This window comes from Myotis nattereri (assembly GCF_964212035.1).
Source record: "Myotis nattereri genome assembly, chromosome: 16".
Taxonomy (NCBI): Eukaryota; Metazoa; Chordata; class Mammalia; order Chiroptera; family Vespertilionidae; genus Myotis; species Myotis nattereri.
Window position 1 is genome coordinate 31,792,646 of NC_138091.1, and position 14,829 is coordinate 31,807,474.

At 55.6% G+C, this 14,829-nt stretch overlaps 1 protein-coding gene across 11 annotated transcripts in view; it reads left to right on the forward strand.

Moving 5' to 3' along the window:
- Positions 1–14,829, forward strand: part of MSI2 (musashi RNA binding protein 2) — a 348,010-nt gene that overhangs the window by 302,106 nt on the left and 31,075 nt on the right. For 10 of the 11 annotated variants that reach the window (XR_013996953.1, XM_081109236.1, XM_081109240.1 and 7 more), the window contains exon 10: positions 6,043–6,117. Coding sequence is in view for 10 of the 11 variants with exons in the window: in XM_081109236.1 (XP_080965362.1) it covers positions 6,043–6,117 (75 nt within the window). In the remaining variant the exon portion in view is untranslated. Of the gene's footprint in view, positions 1–6,042; positions 6,118–10,152; positions 11,536–14,829 lie in introns of those variants that run through there. The other variant, XM_081109235.1, reaches the window with a different exon arrangement.

The window sequence follows — 14,829 nt, forward strand, 5'->3', positions numbered from 1 at the left end:
GAAAGACAAGTGTGTTTGTCCTGGCAAAAATGATCTCCCCTGGCTTTTAGAGAAATTGAGTTGCATATTATGCCCCTTCCTTAAAGGTATCTCTGTCCGTCCTGCGTAGATAATTGAAAATCTTGCTGCTTAAATGGCATGAAAGATGGAGAAAGCCGTGGAGTAGCATAATGGTGTGGGTCACAGCAATAATTAGAAATTTCAAGGCGAGAGAACGGTATTTTAGTGCAAGTTATTGTGTGTCGGGAAAATATTAATTAAATGGGATAAATGGTAGTTATGCTAAAATCCCATTTAGGCACATGATCTGCCTAGTTTTAATGGGTTTTCATTTGGTTTGGCCAAGAGCCCCTCCTCTACATTGTTTGATAAGCTCTTTATGTATTTTCAGATTTGCTGCTGTTCAAATCATTCCTGGCTTAGTTTTACATTTGTAAAAGTTTCCTGGGTCTTGTAAATTCATGAAAATAATTTTTCTGAGGAGATGACAAGGGCAGGTAAAGTTATTCTGAGGAATTTAAAATGGAGAGAGATGCCATGAGGATATGGAAAACAGCTGGGATGTTTCTTCTCAAACTAGTATTTTTAGGCTTCACGGCCTCAAAGAAAAATCCTATTGTAAGTCTTTAAAAAATGGGGAAACGATTCCAAAACAGATCTGGAAGAAGAAACACTAAGAATAAATGAGAAAATGTGTTAAAAGGAGACGTGAGAAAAGACTAGTTTGATGGAGTATACGAACATAGCACAAAACTGCAGTAATTAAAATAGTGTGGTATAGAGGAATGCATTTGTTAATGGGAAAAGTTAAAGAACCAGAACTAAATATATTTCTACATAAGAGTCTAACTCCGTGCCCTTTATCTGTGTGAAGAATGGCCTGGGTTTTTTGCAGAAGCAGAGGTGTGGAGCGAAGCCAGTTGCCACTCGTGTCAGTTGCCAAAAGAGTAAAGGGCTCAGGGTCCACATCTTCACAGACACCCAAGCTTAATCCCTAAACAGAGGGCACCCATAATGGGAGCCACAGCAGGAGGGCCTTGTTGAATGCCTACTGTGCGCCCGGCCCTGGGCTAGCGCTGAGAGACAGACGTGGTCTCTGCCCTCATGGAGTTGTGGTCTAATGAGAGAGACAATATTTAACAGCCAGTCACCCAGAAACCTAATCCTGTATAATAAAAGCCTAATATGCTAAGTGTCCGACTGTTTGACCAGTCGCTATGACACGCACTGACCACCAGGGGGCAGACACTCCAACCGGTAGGTTAGCTTGCTGCTGGGGTCCAGCCGATCGGGACTGGGTGAGATGGGCTGGACACACCCTGGAGCCTTACCACAGTCCCTCCCCAGCCCCGATTGTGCACCAGTGGTGTCCCTCGACTTCGGCCCAATCTGCACAGGCCAGGCCGAGGGACCCCACCAGTGCACTAATCCGTGCACTGAGCCTCTAGTCTATTGTAGTAGAGAAAGTGACAGGGTGCTTTCAGAGCAGGTAAAGAGAATAGAACCAGTCTGAGGAATCAGGAACACCTCCCTGTGGAGGTGGCATTTTAGGTGGAACGAGAAGACTGAGTAGACCAAGGGCCATCCAGACCGAAGGACCAGCCTTGGAACGCAGTGTTCCCTGACGTGGGGGTTGGGGAGAGTGGCCGAGTGGCTCTGGGATTGGGTCCCCAGCCAGGAACCAGCTCAGCCTGCGGTCCGGCAGAAGGGGTGGATCAGCCAGGACCCAGGGGACAGACTGACAGTGTCACAGTCTGGTTGGCCTGTTGCCTCCCTGGTCAGGCCAGAGTCTCCCCCAAGCCTTCTCCAGTGCCCCTGCCAGAAGTGCCCTCCATTCTGCCCATTGGCACAGCTTGGCATCCTGGGCTCTGGGCGAGGAGGGTGCCTTCTGTGCTGTGACTGAAGCACTTGCTCCTTCCCTCTGAAGTGGTGGCTTCGGGAGGGTCTAACCCTTCCGTGGGTCCCATCAGTCACCTGGGCCCCCTCCCCGGTGTGCACGGCCTGCATGACAGTCCTGGAATCACCACCATCGCCACCAACAGCAATGTGGCTAAAGATCCCAGCTCATGTAGAACATTTTTAAAAACATGTTGATGAATGGAATGAGATGAGGTTTCAATGACTTAACCGTTTTTGTTGAAAGAGCAGATAAGGCACTGATAGGGCTTTTTAGAAGTGAGACTACAAACCATTGAAGTTTTTAAACCCATCCATTCAACAAATATTTACTGAGGGCCTGCTAAGTGCCAAGCCCGTTCTGGGTGCTGAGACAGCAGCAGAGAATGAAGCCTGATCCCAGGGAGCTGACGTCTGGTGAGAGCAGACACACTGGTCGGCAAGGGACCAGGACACTGCGGGACGATCCTTTCAGTATCCCTGAGACGTCTCCATCGGTGGGGAGGCCTCATCACAGGAAGGCTGATGAGCGCACAGTCCCAGTGATTCTTTCTCAATCTCTCTTGATGTGGCTGCAGACGTCCTTGGGGGGGAACCTACAGCTGTTTGGGTTTTAGCTTTCACAGCCTTTGACAGAATCGTAGAATATAATCGGCCCGTGGGAATTCCTTACAAAGAACGCAGGAGAGAAGAGGAGGGCTCAGGTCTCCCTGCCTCTGAGCAGACAAAACGCAAATCAACTGAGGCCCTTAGCAAAGGTCTCCGTGCAGCACTCAGGCTGCGTTCCACTTCCAGCAGCAAAGAGGTGCCCACGGTTACCCAGCTCCAAGCACTAGACTCTCTTTGGTTTTCCTCAGTGAAAGTGGACTGAATAAAAGCAAAAAACATGTAATGAGTGTTGATCTATTTGATTCCTCTTGGCCTTCTCCGCCACACCAACCTACCGCCTCGCCCTCTCCTGGCCTAGCCAGGCACACGCCCTAACAGGTTCAGTGCCAGTGCCAGTGCCGGGAAAAGTCCTCGTTGCAGAAGCCTTGAAAAGCCTCGCCCTGCCGGCCCGAGTGGAGAGCCAGTTGCCCAGATGAAGGAAGCCAGAGGCATTCCTGTCCAAGTCGTGCTGGGAAGCCCCTGTGAAACCCTGACCCAGCATTCCCCGGCGTGAAGCCCCCCTGAAATGGAGGAGGCCCAGGAGCTGTAACCAGCTGGGCTCCACTCACAGGCCACGTGGAGATGGGCTGGAGCTTAGGCCGCGTGACTAGACTCCTTGTAATTCCTCCTGGGATTTGTCTTTCCCAAAAATCACCGTGAGGTTATTCCCAAGGAGGTCTCCGCTTGTTCAGCTGTTTCCTGGTAAACAGAGGCGACTCGGAATCCAGCCCCTCGTTTCCTTTAGAGCCACACCGTCCACCGGACCCTCCCGTGCCGTGGGCAGGTGCCGGATCGGGCCGCCCAGGCCGGCAGCCACCAGCTACACTAGCCGTTGAGCATCGACGATGCGGCTCTCTTGTCGAAGAACTGAAGCTTTTGTTTTGTATCATTTAAATTAAATTAAATTTAAATTGGACGGCACGGGTCTGGGGGCGCCCCGTGATTCTGGGGCTGGGCACCTTGCAGACCTTTTGCCTGTGGTTGGTTCTTGACACTTGGAGTTGTATTTGTGTGCAGATCTCATGGCCAGTGTGGTACCCCAGGCAGTGCCCTGCACCCCCACAGCAGGGGCCACACATTCACAGGCCCCTTGTCTCTCTCAAATCAAAGGCCCAGTGGGAGCAACCCTCCGTGCCTCTGAGGAGCTGAGTAACGGAGCCCGGGAGAGGCCCAGTCATGTGCCCGGCTGGCACACAGACATCTGAGGGTGGAGCCGAGACCTAGAACCCCACTCCGGAGAACTCTGCCGCATCCCCCAGCGGGGGCGCTAAGCTGAGCTGGCTGGCAAACTCAGATTCTACTGTAGATTTCGGAGTTTCTTTTTCCCCGAGTGGAAAGCCTTTCTGTGAGAAAGGTGGCCATCCAGGCAGAAGGCTTGGTTTTTCTTCAGTGACAAGAGATAATTACTGTGGGATTGATCAGGCGTCCAGGGTGCCGGAGCAAATACATTGCGCAGCAGCCAGTGCGGGAGGGCCCGGCTGCTAATGGAAGTGGTGGCTGGGTCACCTCCCCGCCATGTGGCCTGGTGGAGCCGCCGCACGGGCCGGCCATAATGTGCTATTGATATGCAGCCAGCCCGTTTCCCCATGGGCTGGGGCCGGGAGCCGCTGGAGCAGAGCTGGGCTGCACAGCAGTAAATGAAGAGGAAAATTGAAGAAATGTTGTATTATAAATTTATGATTTCACTGCCTGACCCACAGGATGTTCAGCGATGGGGGGTGGTGATCAGAGCCCCCCCGCCCCCACACACACACACACTCTGGCAGCTGCCAAATTTTCACCTTTGTTGTTCAGGAGACAATATCAATATCTCCGGGAAGATGGGGGTAAGGCCCCAAATCGTGTGAACTTGACCATGCCTTTCTTCCTTCTTGTTGAAGACTTTCAAGTACGCCAGGAAGAAAGCGGATACAATGGAATCCTTCTGGTGGCCCGCCCGAGCCAGGGCCGTCCACCCCCGACACCCACACCCACCCGAGGAGTCTCGGAGGTGACATATGGGCTTGCAGTTTTGCTGTCAGATTAGCACTAAAATATGTAAGACCCCCCAGCGCAGGAGTTAGGCGAGAAGGAGTCATTTTTCATGCGGAAAGGCCCCAGGCAGCAGTGACTTGGCTGCGTGCATGTAATCCGTTTATCAATATTGTTGAAATAATGGTATAAGAAATCTGGTGCTGAAAGGTCTGATTTGATCGCAGGTGATTAATTCAGAGGAGAACTGAGCTGGCCAGCCATGAAATACGTTCCCAGGAAGCAGCCTGCGTGCGTGGGTCCCCTCGAGGCAGCCACGTCTTGGTCTCTGCCCCTCGTCTCTGCCCCTCTGTTCCTCTTCTTTCCGAGTCTTGCGTGGGTCCTGCTCCCCAGCAGTCGGGCCAGCCTGTCTGGTCCGGGCAGCCTCAGAGCAGGGGGAAGGCCTTTGCTGCTCTCATGAAGGGAGGCAGGCCTCTCTCCAAGACTCACAGAGAAGGGGCACCAGGTGACGGACAGCCAACAAACAGCCACAGACAACCATCTCAGAGGTCAAAGCCAAAGTCAGGCTGATGGAGGTGGCAGGGTGAGAACCCCACGTGGAAGGAGACCACGTGAGCCTGGCGGGGTGGGCACCGTGGGCCTCCTGTGGCCGGTGGAAGCTCAGTCCAGGAGGCTACACCAGCCTTCTCTGTAGCTGAACCAAGAGGCAGGGACCTAGAGGGAAGTGTCCTGAGTGACATCTCACTGGTGGTCTCATAACAGGAAGGAGAAGGCCACACCACCAACCCAGATTTTCATCTGCACCCCATGCCCAGCATGCACCCCTCAGATCACCCATCACCCCCTAGCTTGCTGGCTGGTCAGATGTCTGGAAATAGACGGTTGCTACAAAATGCCTGTTGAAACATGTGGCACGGGCTTCCGGGTTTGGGCTCAGCTTTGTGGTGCACATCTGAGCACAACCAGCCCCTCACCGTTGTCTCGGGGATGTTCTGGTACCTTGTGGAGTGTGTGTGCTTGGATGTGGGCCTGGGGACCCACCTCCTCTGGACCCACGTGGCTCGCCAGGCCCAGCGTCAGCCCTGAGTCTCCCCACCAAACTGTGAGCCCTGAGGACACAGGCTGTGTCTGGGCTGGCGCTGCCCGCTGCCCGCAGCCCGGGAGGAGGCATTGCGAGGACTTCAATCTCCCAGTGTCAATAGCTTTAAGGTAAAGTACATTCAGGCTAAGCTCTCCAAATGTCAGAGCCAGGCACGGGCCGAGTTTGGTGCTAATGCCTGGCATTTACTCTGCAGGTCAAGAAGGCCGTGGGCTCTGGGGCTCTCTCTGCCCAAACGCGGGTTAATTACCAGCAGGCTGACGGCAGCGTCCCCGGCCTGGGAGAGAAGTGACCTGCCCAGGGCACAGACCCTCAGGGGAGACAGGCCATCCTGTGGAGGAGAGCCACTCAGGCTGTCCCCTCGCCCTCCCTGTGGTTCCCCAGGCCGAGGCGGCTGTGCTAACAGGACTGCTTTCTCTGTGTTCAAGGCTACCCCAACTTCGTGGCGACCTACGGCCGCGGCTACCCCGGGTTCGCTCCCAGCTACGGCTACCAGTTCCCAGGTGAGTGTCTGTCTCCGGGGCTTTAGAAACCTGGGTTGTGGGCTGCACTTGGGGGGAGGGGACCCCTAGAGAGATTACAACTCATCCATCCATTCAAGAAGCGACCTATGGGTGCTGATCCCAAACCCACTTCACCCGGGGGCAGGGCAGCTCAGGCTATGGCTGACTGGAGTTTCCACTGGCCTGAGAGTGGCAGCTTTTTAGGGGGAAGGGAGACTGAGGCAGGCGCCCTCCCTCTGCTCATCCTCCTTTGTCTGACGCCTGTTGGGGGAGTCTCTCCCTGGGGACTGCACTCTCAGCCAGCGTTTTCTTTCTCCCTCTTTCTCGCCCTGCCTGCTGTCCATGTCTCCCACCTGCCCGCTCCAGCTGTGTCCTGAGCCTTCCTGTCCTTCTGGTGAATGTTGGCTGTGCTGTTGGGGTTGGGGTTTGCTGTCGTCTTGGGAGAGTGTTTATGTTCCCCCTCCCCTCTGTGTGGGTGTCAGAGACTCAAGGCCCAGCCCACAGTGATGTGTCCAGGCTGCTGCAGCCCCCTGGTAGCTGGGAGGCCCGGGGCCCCACCCCAGGTGGCAGTAGGGTAGGCATGATCCTGTAGGGGCCAGGGAGGGGTGCTAAAGGAAGGGAGACTTTCTGACACTTGGCTTTTCCCTTGGGGGGCAGTGCTTGGGGTGTCTGTGCACCAAGCACAGCTGGGGTGTCTGGGGAACCCCAGGAGTGGAGGTCTGTCCTCTTGGGTTCTGTGCTGGGGGAGGAGGCTCCGTGGGGAGCTGGGCTTCAGGCGGAGTTTCCCTCCTGGTGGTCACCCAGCCTAGATCAGAGGCCGGGAACCTCCCCCTGAGACGCAGGAGGAACATGACCTCGCCCGAGAGGACTGTGCTGAAGCCCCGAGGTGGGGTGTGTGCAGGGCTAGGCCAGCGTTTGATTCAGGGTGTGTGGGGGGACAGGTCAGGAGGCATTTGGGACACTAGGAGCCATGCCTTATGGGAGACAGAGCCCTCGGCTGTGCATGGCCCGGGCAGGTCGCTCCGTCTCGGGGCCTCACCTCTGTCTCCTGTGACGGAGGGTTTGTGCCGAGTGGTCAATGAGGCCTGTGCACCTTTTTGGTCGTAGGGTGAGGAGGTTCGGAGCAGAAGTTCCAGATGGAGGAGTGGGGGGGGGTCCCCATGAGTGTGTCCCCTTCCCTGGGGCTGGGCAGGTCCTCCATCGGGGTGAGGCTTCTCTAGCAGACGGCCGCCTCGGTGGCTGCGGGCTCCCCGCAGGATGACGGGCACCACGCCCAGAGCAGCCGGGGCTGGGCCGGGCGCTGGTCTGGCGTCCGCTGGGTCTGAGCCTCCATTAGACTTTAGACTTCCTCGGTTACAGCTGGGCGCCGGGCCCCGTGAGGTAGAGCCCTGCTCCGGGCCAGGGCCAGGCGCGCGCGCTCTCTCTCTCTCTCTCTCTCTCTCTCTCTCTCTCTCTCTCTCTCTCTAGCGTCCTTCTGTCCAGTTTGATCCCACTAGCCACATGTGGCTACTAAACTTTAGATTTAAAGTAACTAAAATGAAGTAAAATGAAAATGTCAGTTACTCAGCAGCTACATGTGAGTGGTGGCTACTGTCAGTGCAGAATATAGAACATTTTCTTCACAACAGAAAGATCATAAAGGAAGAATGTGTTATGGTGGGAGGTCTCGTTACACACACACACACACACACACACACACACACACACGTGTGCACGGTCCTCCTCGGGGAGCCCCGAGTGCCACCATCCCCGTCCCCCATTCCTTTCCATCCTGCTCAGCCCCACGGCGGGTGGCAGTCTCAGGCAGCCTTCCCTCCCCTGGCTCCCTTCCTAGAGGAAAGGAGAGACCAGGCTCGCACCCCTGGCTCCCTGAGAGCACCCTGTGCACCTGGCGCAGCCACCTCCCTCCCGATCAGGCTGCCATTGCCCCCTTGGCACAGCACTCGTCCCAGGAGGCCAGAGTTGGGGGATGCTAACATGGGGTAATTTGGGGGTGACAACGTGGGTCCCATGCTAAGACCCCTATCTCTCTGAGAGCCAGCCCAGGAAATGTCTGGTAGAACTCTGCCTCGGGGACCTGCACCCTGAGTCTGCCGTAAACAGATGGAGATGCAAAAGTGACCAACTGAGGCTGGGAATGAGATGGGGCTTCCCCCAGGTGCCCATCCTATAAGCGAAGGCTTTGGGAACAGAGCAGGGGCTGGTAACGGGCAAGGAACAGGCTTGCAGTGACCATGCCCAGGGCCCATTTCTTTATCATTGTCAGCAGGTCCCACAGCTTAACAATCACACAGGTTTGAAAGGGACAGACATCAAAGCATCCAGACAGGCTGGCTGACCCATGGCCCTTGGCTGTTCTGTTCTTTCTCGGCTGTCAAACTGTTCAGATTCCATCCCACTTACACCCACTAAGCCTCTTGTTTGTCCTCACCAGTGGCCCTCAGGGGCCCCCAGAGTGCGGCCTCCTGCTCTCAGAGGATGGGGTGTGGCGTGGCCTTGGGCCCCGAAGCAGTGGCCCAGCAGCTGCACCCCGCCCTTCACAGCCCTCCTCCAGGAGCCCGGCTGGTTCGGGTCCGGCCCCTGCGGCCCGGAGAAGCCTCTGTGGAGCGGTGGCTGTCTGTTCCCAACACCTCCCCAAGCAGCCTGGGGCTCCCCACTCACCTGGGGGTTCCCTGGGGCTTCCCAGCGAGACCTCGTGAGCGGTGTCTCTCTGAGAACCAGATTGGACCCTCTAGAGCAGTGGTTCTCAACCTTCCTAACGCCGCCACCCTTTAATTCCTCATGTTGTGGTGACCCCCAATTTCATTGTTACAAATGGAACATAATTAAAGCATAGCGATTAACCACAAAAACAGTATGTAATTATATATGTGTGTTCCGATGGTCTTAGGCGACCCCTGTGAAAGGGTCGTTCGACCCCCAAAGGGGTCGCGACCCACAGGTTGAGAACCGCTGCTCTAGAGCCTAGGCTGCAGGACAGGGCCCCGGTGAGGGGAGCTTTGCAATGTCCTGACATCTGTCTCTTGCCTTGTGTCGGTAAGGAATGTTCTAGTAGATCTGGCCAAGAGGGCTCCCTGCCCTCTCCCTGCCCGGTCAGGCTGACTGTGGGTCCTGTGAGTCAGAGACACCAGCACAGCTGTCCCGCCACCACCAAAGTGTCCTGATGTTTCTTCCTCGGGGTCCCTCTCTTCCACATGCTCACTGTGCCCACCTCCCCCACTTCCCACCTCCAGTCTCTCCTGTGGTGTGCGTGGATCCTGCACCCTCCCGGCCCCTCTGACTCCATCCTAGTGGGACAATTCGAGGTAGCTACTGGACAGAAGCGGAAGACACCCAGGTCCGGAGAGCCGCTAAGGTTCTTGCCTTGTGTGCTTCCACTCAAAACCACGTATTCCTTGCCCCACCGGGTTTGGCTCAATGGATAGAGATCCCGGGTTCGATTCTGGTCGAGGGCACCCAGGTTGTGGGCTCGATCCCCATTGTGGGGCGTGCAGGAGGCAGCCAATCAATGACTCCCTCTCGTCATTGATGTTTCTATGTCTCCTCTCCCTTCCTCTCTGAAATCAATAAAAATATATTTTTTTAAAAAAACACGTATCCTTTGAGGAACCTACAATCTAACCTTTACTGGGGTCCTCCTCCTCACCCGAATCGGCTCTCTCTATGAATCCCCATCTCATCTGTGGGTGCCCAGCAGCTCTCTCAGTGGAGCCCCACTTCGCCTGTGCCAACCTTCTTGGGGCGCATGAACATAGTGAAATGCTCTGATAAAGAGGGCTCAATGCCTTTAGGGGATTATTAGATTAGGGACTAGTTCTTCTCTAGGAAGATGGGGTAATGGCGGCCGGCCACTGCGCAACCGGCTCCCTGCTCCCAGGCCCAGGTGTCCCCCATACGCCCCGCCCCGCCCCAGCCCCTCGGATCAATATGTGGGCTCAAATTATGATCCCGGTCAGTGGCTCCCTGCTTTCTCTCTTTTACCCCTCTGGACTCTTAGTTTAATCTGTTAACTTCTGTTCTTATTTCACTTTGCAGACTATTTGCCGATTTCACAAGACATAATTTTTATCAACTAGCTCTTAAGAGAGGCATAACAAATTGGGGTTTGCTACCAATGCTAGAGAGGACCCAGTCCCGCCGGGGCCAGCCCAGCTGCTGTCAGTGCCCACTGAGCTCTCCTAGCTGCCTGTCTGAATGAATGCTCTTTTGCTCGTTTAATTCATGGAAAAGACTCGTGTCCTCATTGCTTCACAGTTTTTTAAACGTATTTTATTCTCCAGTCCCTTCCCATTTTGCTTTCTGTATGCACTGTGAACGTCCTCCCCACCTCCCCCACCTGCCACCTCCCCTAGAATGTAACGGGCCAGAGGGAACTTCTCACAAACTGTGTAGAGCCTTGGGGGGGGGGGGGGCTGGGAATCCAGGTAAAAGGCATTGAATTACTTTACATAATGACCAAACAGGCTCATTGGGCATTTCATGGGGTGAGCTTGGAAGTGCTGGCGGGCCACGGGGGTGGGCGATGGGTGCCTTGGGGCACCTCTGTCCTGTGTGGACACACAAAAAGTGACCACACACACACACAGTTCCCTGAATACCAATATGAGAAACTTAATCGGGAAGAAAAACTGTATTACCAGGATCTGGTTGTCTGTCTTTGGGCCAGTCCTTCAGTGGCTGCTGCCATGATGATTAGCAACCAGTCTTCCAGAAGGGACAGTGGAACCCCCAGGGGCTGCCACATCGCAGACACTGTGGGCACCGATCCACACCGGGCCTCCTTCCCCGCACCCCACCCTCACCCCCCGCCCTGCTGGCCCACCGGGGAAGGAGTGGACAGGACTCCGGGAGGGTGTCCTGATCAGCGGCACCCCTGATGGTCACCCCCAGAAGGGCTATCTTTTCCCATGATCCTGGCCCCCCTGCTCCCCATTTGAAACCCCCCACGCTCTTGGATTAATCAAGTACAGCTCAGGTGGACCCTCAAGAGTCGCCCCTTGGTTCACGCTCAGTTTGTGAGAATGGCCCATGCGCTTCCATTGGGTGCGTTCGATGTGAGCAAATCCGTGTTTGAATGTCAGTGTCCCTGAGGCCCGCCCGTGCGGCTCTGCGCACCTCATTAAAGATGCTTGATGGAATAATTGGTCAGTTTCTTTTCTTTTCCCACTGGCTTTTTCATGAGTGCTAATTTTTTTTTTAATCGCCATGGCTTTTCCCCCTTTATTTTGTTCCGCTATGGATTGCTTTGCTTTGGTGAACTTGCCCTAATATGCTTGCCTCCCCAACATTTTAGCCATTGTGAATTTTCTTCATGCCTGCAAACGGCTCATCTGTGCTTCCCCCTAATGACGTGTCCCCCTCCCCCCTCCCACCTCCACCCATAAACAACTGAGGTAGAAAAATAAATTGTTTACCACGGACATGCTGTGTGCTGCTGTCTCTTAGCCTGACAGTGTCCTGTTCTCGCTCCCGGGAAGGTGACTGCACTGAGTGACTGGGACCAGTGACAGCCCAGTGCCGTTTCTGAAAGCGCGGGCTCCCCCCGGCTGCCGCCTGTCCCCAGCCCCCCGCTTCCTCATGTCCCTGCACTTGCTCAAGGTGGTCCTGTCCTTGAGCAGAGACCGCATCTGCATGCCAGCTGCACCGTGCGCCCCACGCCTCTTCCTCTGCCACCACTCCGGCCCTCGAGCGGGAGCGCCAGTGGGACATCCGAGCCCCTCACATCTGCGCACCAGGTGTGTGCGAGCTCAGGCATGTGCGGTGCACACCGGCTGACATGGGCCTGCACGGCGCTTGCTTTCCCAGCTCCTTTGCACGGCGCAGGTGGCAGGAGGCACCTGTGGTCCTGGGCATGAGGCTAGAAGACCTTGTTTTCGGGCCCCACTTAGGCACATTGTAACCACGTCACCTTGAGCAGGTGACTTAGCTAAGCCCTGGGGACAGTAGTGCCCAGTTAGTTAGGTGGTTCCACTTAGCTAGGATGATGTGTGCAGGTGAGCATGCCTTATAAATGAGTAAATGCTCTACAATGGAAAGGTTAGAAACCGCCACTGATGTTGCTGCCATGTCACTGCCCGGCGTGGTTTTCCTTCCTCGTCACCCCGTGGAGGTGCCTGCTGGTGGGTCTGCTTCTCAATGAAGAGAATAAACAGGATGTCAGGGTGAAGCCAGGGAGCTGCTGGGGCTGCTGGCCCCCCTCACGCCCACCCCTCCTCCCCTCTCCTTCCCACTGCATTTACTGATCATCAGACACTGGGGCACGTGCCAATTATCTGGACATGAATAAGGCTCACTCCTCAAGACACAGTCCAGCCGAGGGAGAGAGCCAGGGTCAGACCCACTGAGCACCACGGGACGGGTGCTCAGCTCAAGAGGGAACCTGTCTCTGCTGTGAGGAGACAGGGGTGGCTGCTGTCCAGCTGGGGGCAGTCAGGGGTGCCCCTAGAGAAGGTGGACTGGGTCTTGCAGAGTTCAGTGGATTCGCGAAGTGAAGAGGGGAAGCGGGTGGACCCCAGGCAGAGAAATGACACCCTTGGACACTGAATCCGTTTTAAGGAAGAAAATTCAAAAGTAAGTAAGAAAACAAAATGATAATGGCCTGAACAAAGTAAGAATTGTTTCTCTGTCCCGTGTGAGAGAAGCCTGGGTGCAGCTTCGTGGTGTCAGGTCTTGGCTTCTCCTGTCTTCTTGTTCTCTCTTCTTCAGCGTAAGACTCCAGCTCATAAGAAGGCTGCTTGACTCCAGTCATTACATATTCACCCCAGAAGAGCACATCGCTCCCCTTTAATAATACTTTTTAGAAGTCACGTGTGACACTCTGCTTAGATCCCGGAGTCAGACCTCAGTCACATGGCCAATTCTAGCTGCAAGGGAACCTCAGAAAAGTCTGTATTCCAGGTAGCTGTGTACCCAGCTAGAAACGGGGCTCGGTCCTGTGGAAGAGTGGGATGGGCCGTAGGGGACACTTAGCAACCTCCACCTCAAACCCGAGAGGAAGCACTGCTGGTCCCCTCGGAGTGTCCTCGTGGGGAACCCCCGTTGCTCCTGGCTGGGATCCAGGGTGGAGCCCCCCAATGAGTGATGGCTGGTTGCTCACTAGCAGGCAAGCCCATCTAGAAATGCCGACACAGGGTGGCTGGCTTCCAGGTACGTTGCCATGACCATGCGCCCACGCACGGGGCACCCACGGCTGTGGGTCCCAGCACTTCAAACCACGTGCTCCCTTGTAACGGAAGCTCCTCCTGACACAGCAGCCCGCACATCTGTTTCACCACAGCCCTCATCGGCACATCCCTTCCTCTCCAGGGATTACCCCTCCACAGATGGGGCGGAAACCAGGTTTTAAACCACAAGCTAGCTCCTCCCGAGGCCAGCCCGCTCCTCTGCCACCTGGCCCTGTGCACGTGGGGCTAATCCTCTCGTTTGAGTATTAAAGGCAAGCTTAGTCCCGAAAGCCTATCCGCTACTTGAATAGATGGGAAAGCAAAAATCGGCAGCGCACCCCAAATCCTGCGGGGGTGGGGCGTGCCACTGCCTCTCCCTCCACGTGGACGGTCAGGGCTGATGCTATTCCCAGATGGGAGCAGAGAGCAGGGCCTAATAGGCACTTACTGGACGTTTGCGGAAATGAATTGGCGCGATCGGAATGGACGGGAATTGCGGGTCTCACTTTCGATTAGCTTTCTGTGCCTCTGGAAGCTCCTCTGCATGAAGAGAGGGAAGCGTGCCTCACCCAGCTCTCCGCGCGGTGCTCAAGCCCGAACACTCTTCTCAGGCGGGGAGTCAGGGACCGAGCTCTTGCCTCTAGCTTGCCGGGAGAGTAAGGCCACCTCTGGGCCTCAGTTCCCCCCTCTGTCAAATGGGGCTATTGATCCTTGTCCTGTCCTCTTCCTTGCAGGTTACTGAGACTAGGGATGAGCTAATGCTTTGGAGAGGGTAGTGTCGTATCCATGCCTGAGCAGAGGGCCCAGGCGGCTTGGTCAGGGGCAGCAGTGAGGTAGGCTGTGGACACGACTTCACCTGCCCCCTCTGTGGGCTGCATGGTGCTCACCAGATCCCAGCTACCCCGGCACTGCCCTCCTCACTTCCTTCACACCTTCCAGGTGCCCGTACCACCAGCTCACAAAGTCTCCAGTAAGCCTACCAGCAGGAATGTAATCACCTTTCTTCCAACCCTTCAGTTTTAATTTCCATCAGCAAAAGCAAGTGAAAGGTCACAGCTTACAAAAACAACAAAGCATAAAGTGCTCAGCGGGGCATTATAGACAGGCAGCAGTGCCAGGCCTGAGGGCTGGGCAGCTTAAGCCCGACAGACAGCTACAGACGGACCAGAAGGCGGAGGTGTGGCCCCACTCCCTCCTCATCCCCAGGCTGAGAAGATGGGGAGGAGTCCTGCCCAGGGACCCTTTCCCTGTGTCCAGGTGAACTTGGATCCCCTTCCCCCACGGACCCTATCCAACAGGGTCACTGCCTCTGCTCCATGTTCCTTCAGTGGTGGTGGGGGTTGGGGTGGAGGGTTGAGAGTGCAGGAAAGGGTCGTTAGGACCTGCCCCCAGCTGGGTTCTGATGTGTTTCCCTTGTGGTCTGACTGGTGTGCAGAATGAGCACAGGGGAGGAGTCACAGGCTCTGCTTGGAAAGCTTTCAGGAACGGGCGACATCTGAATGGGGTTTTGAAGCACAAATAGAAGTTCGCCGGGCAGATGATGAGGGAA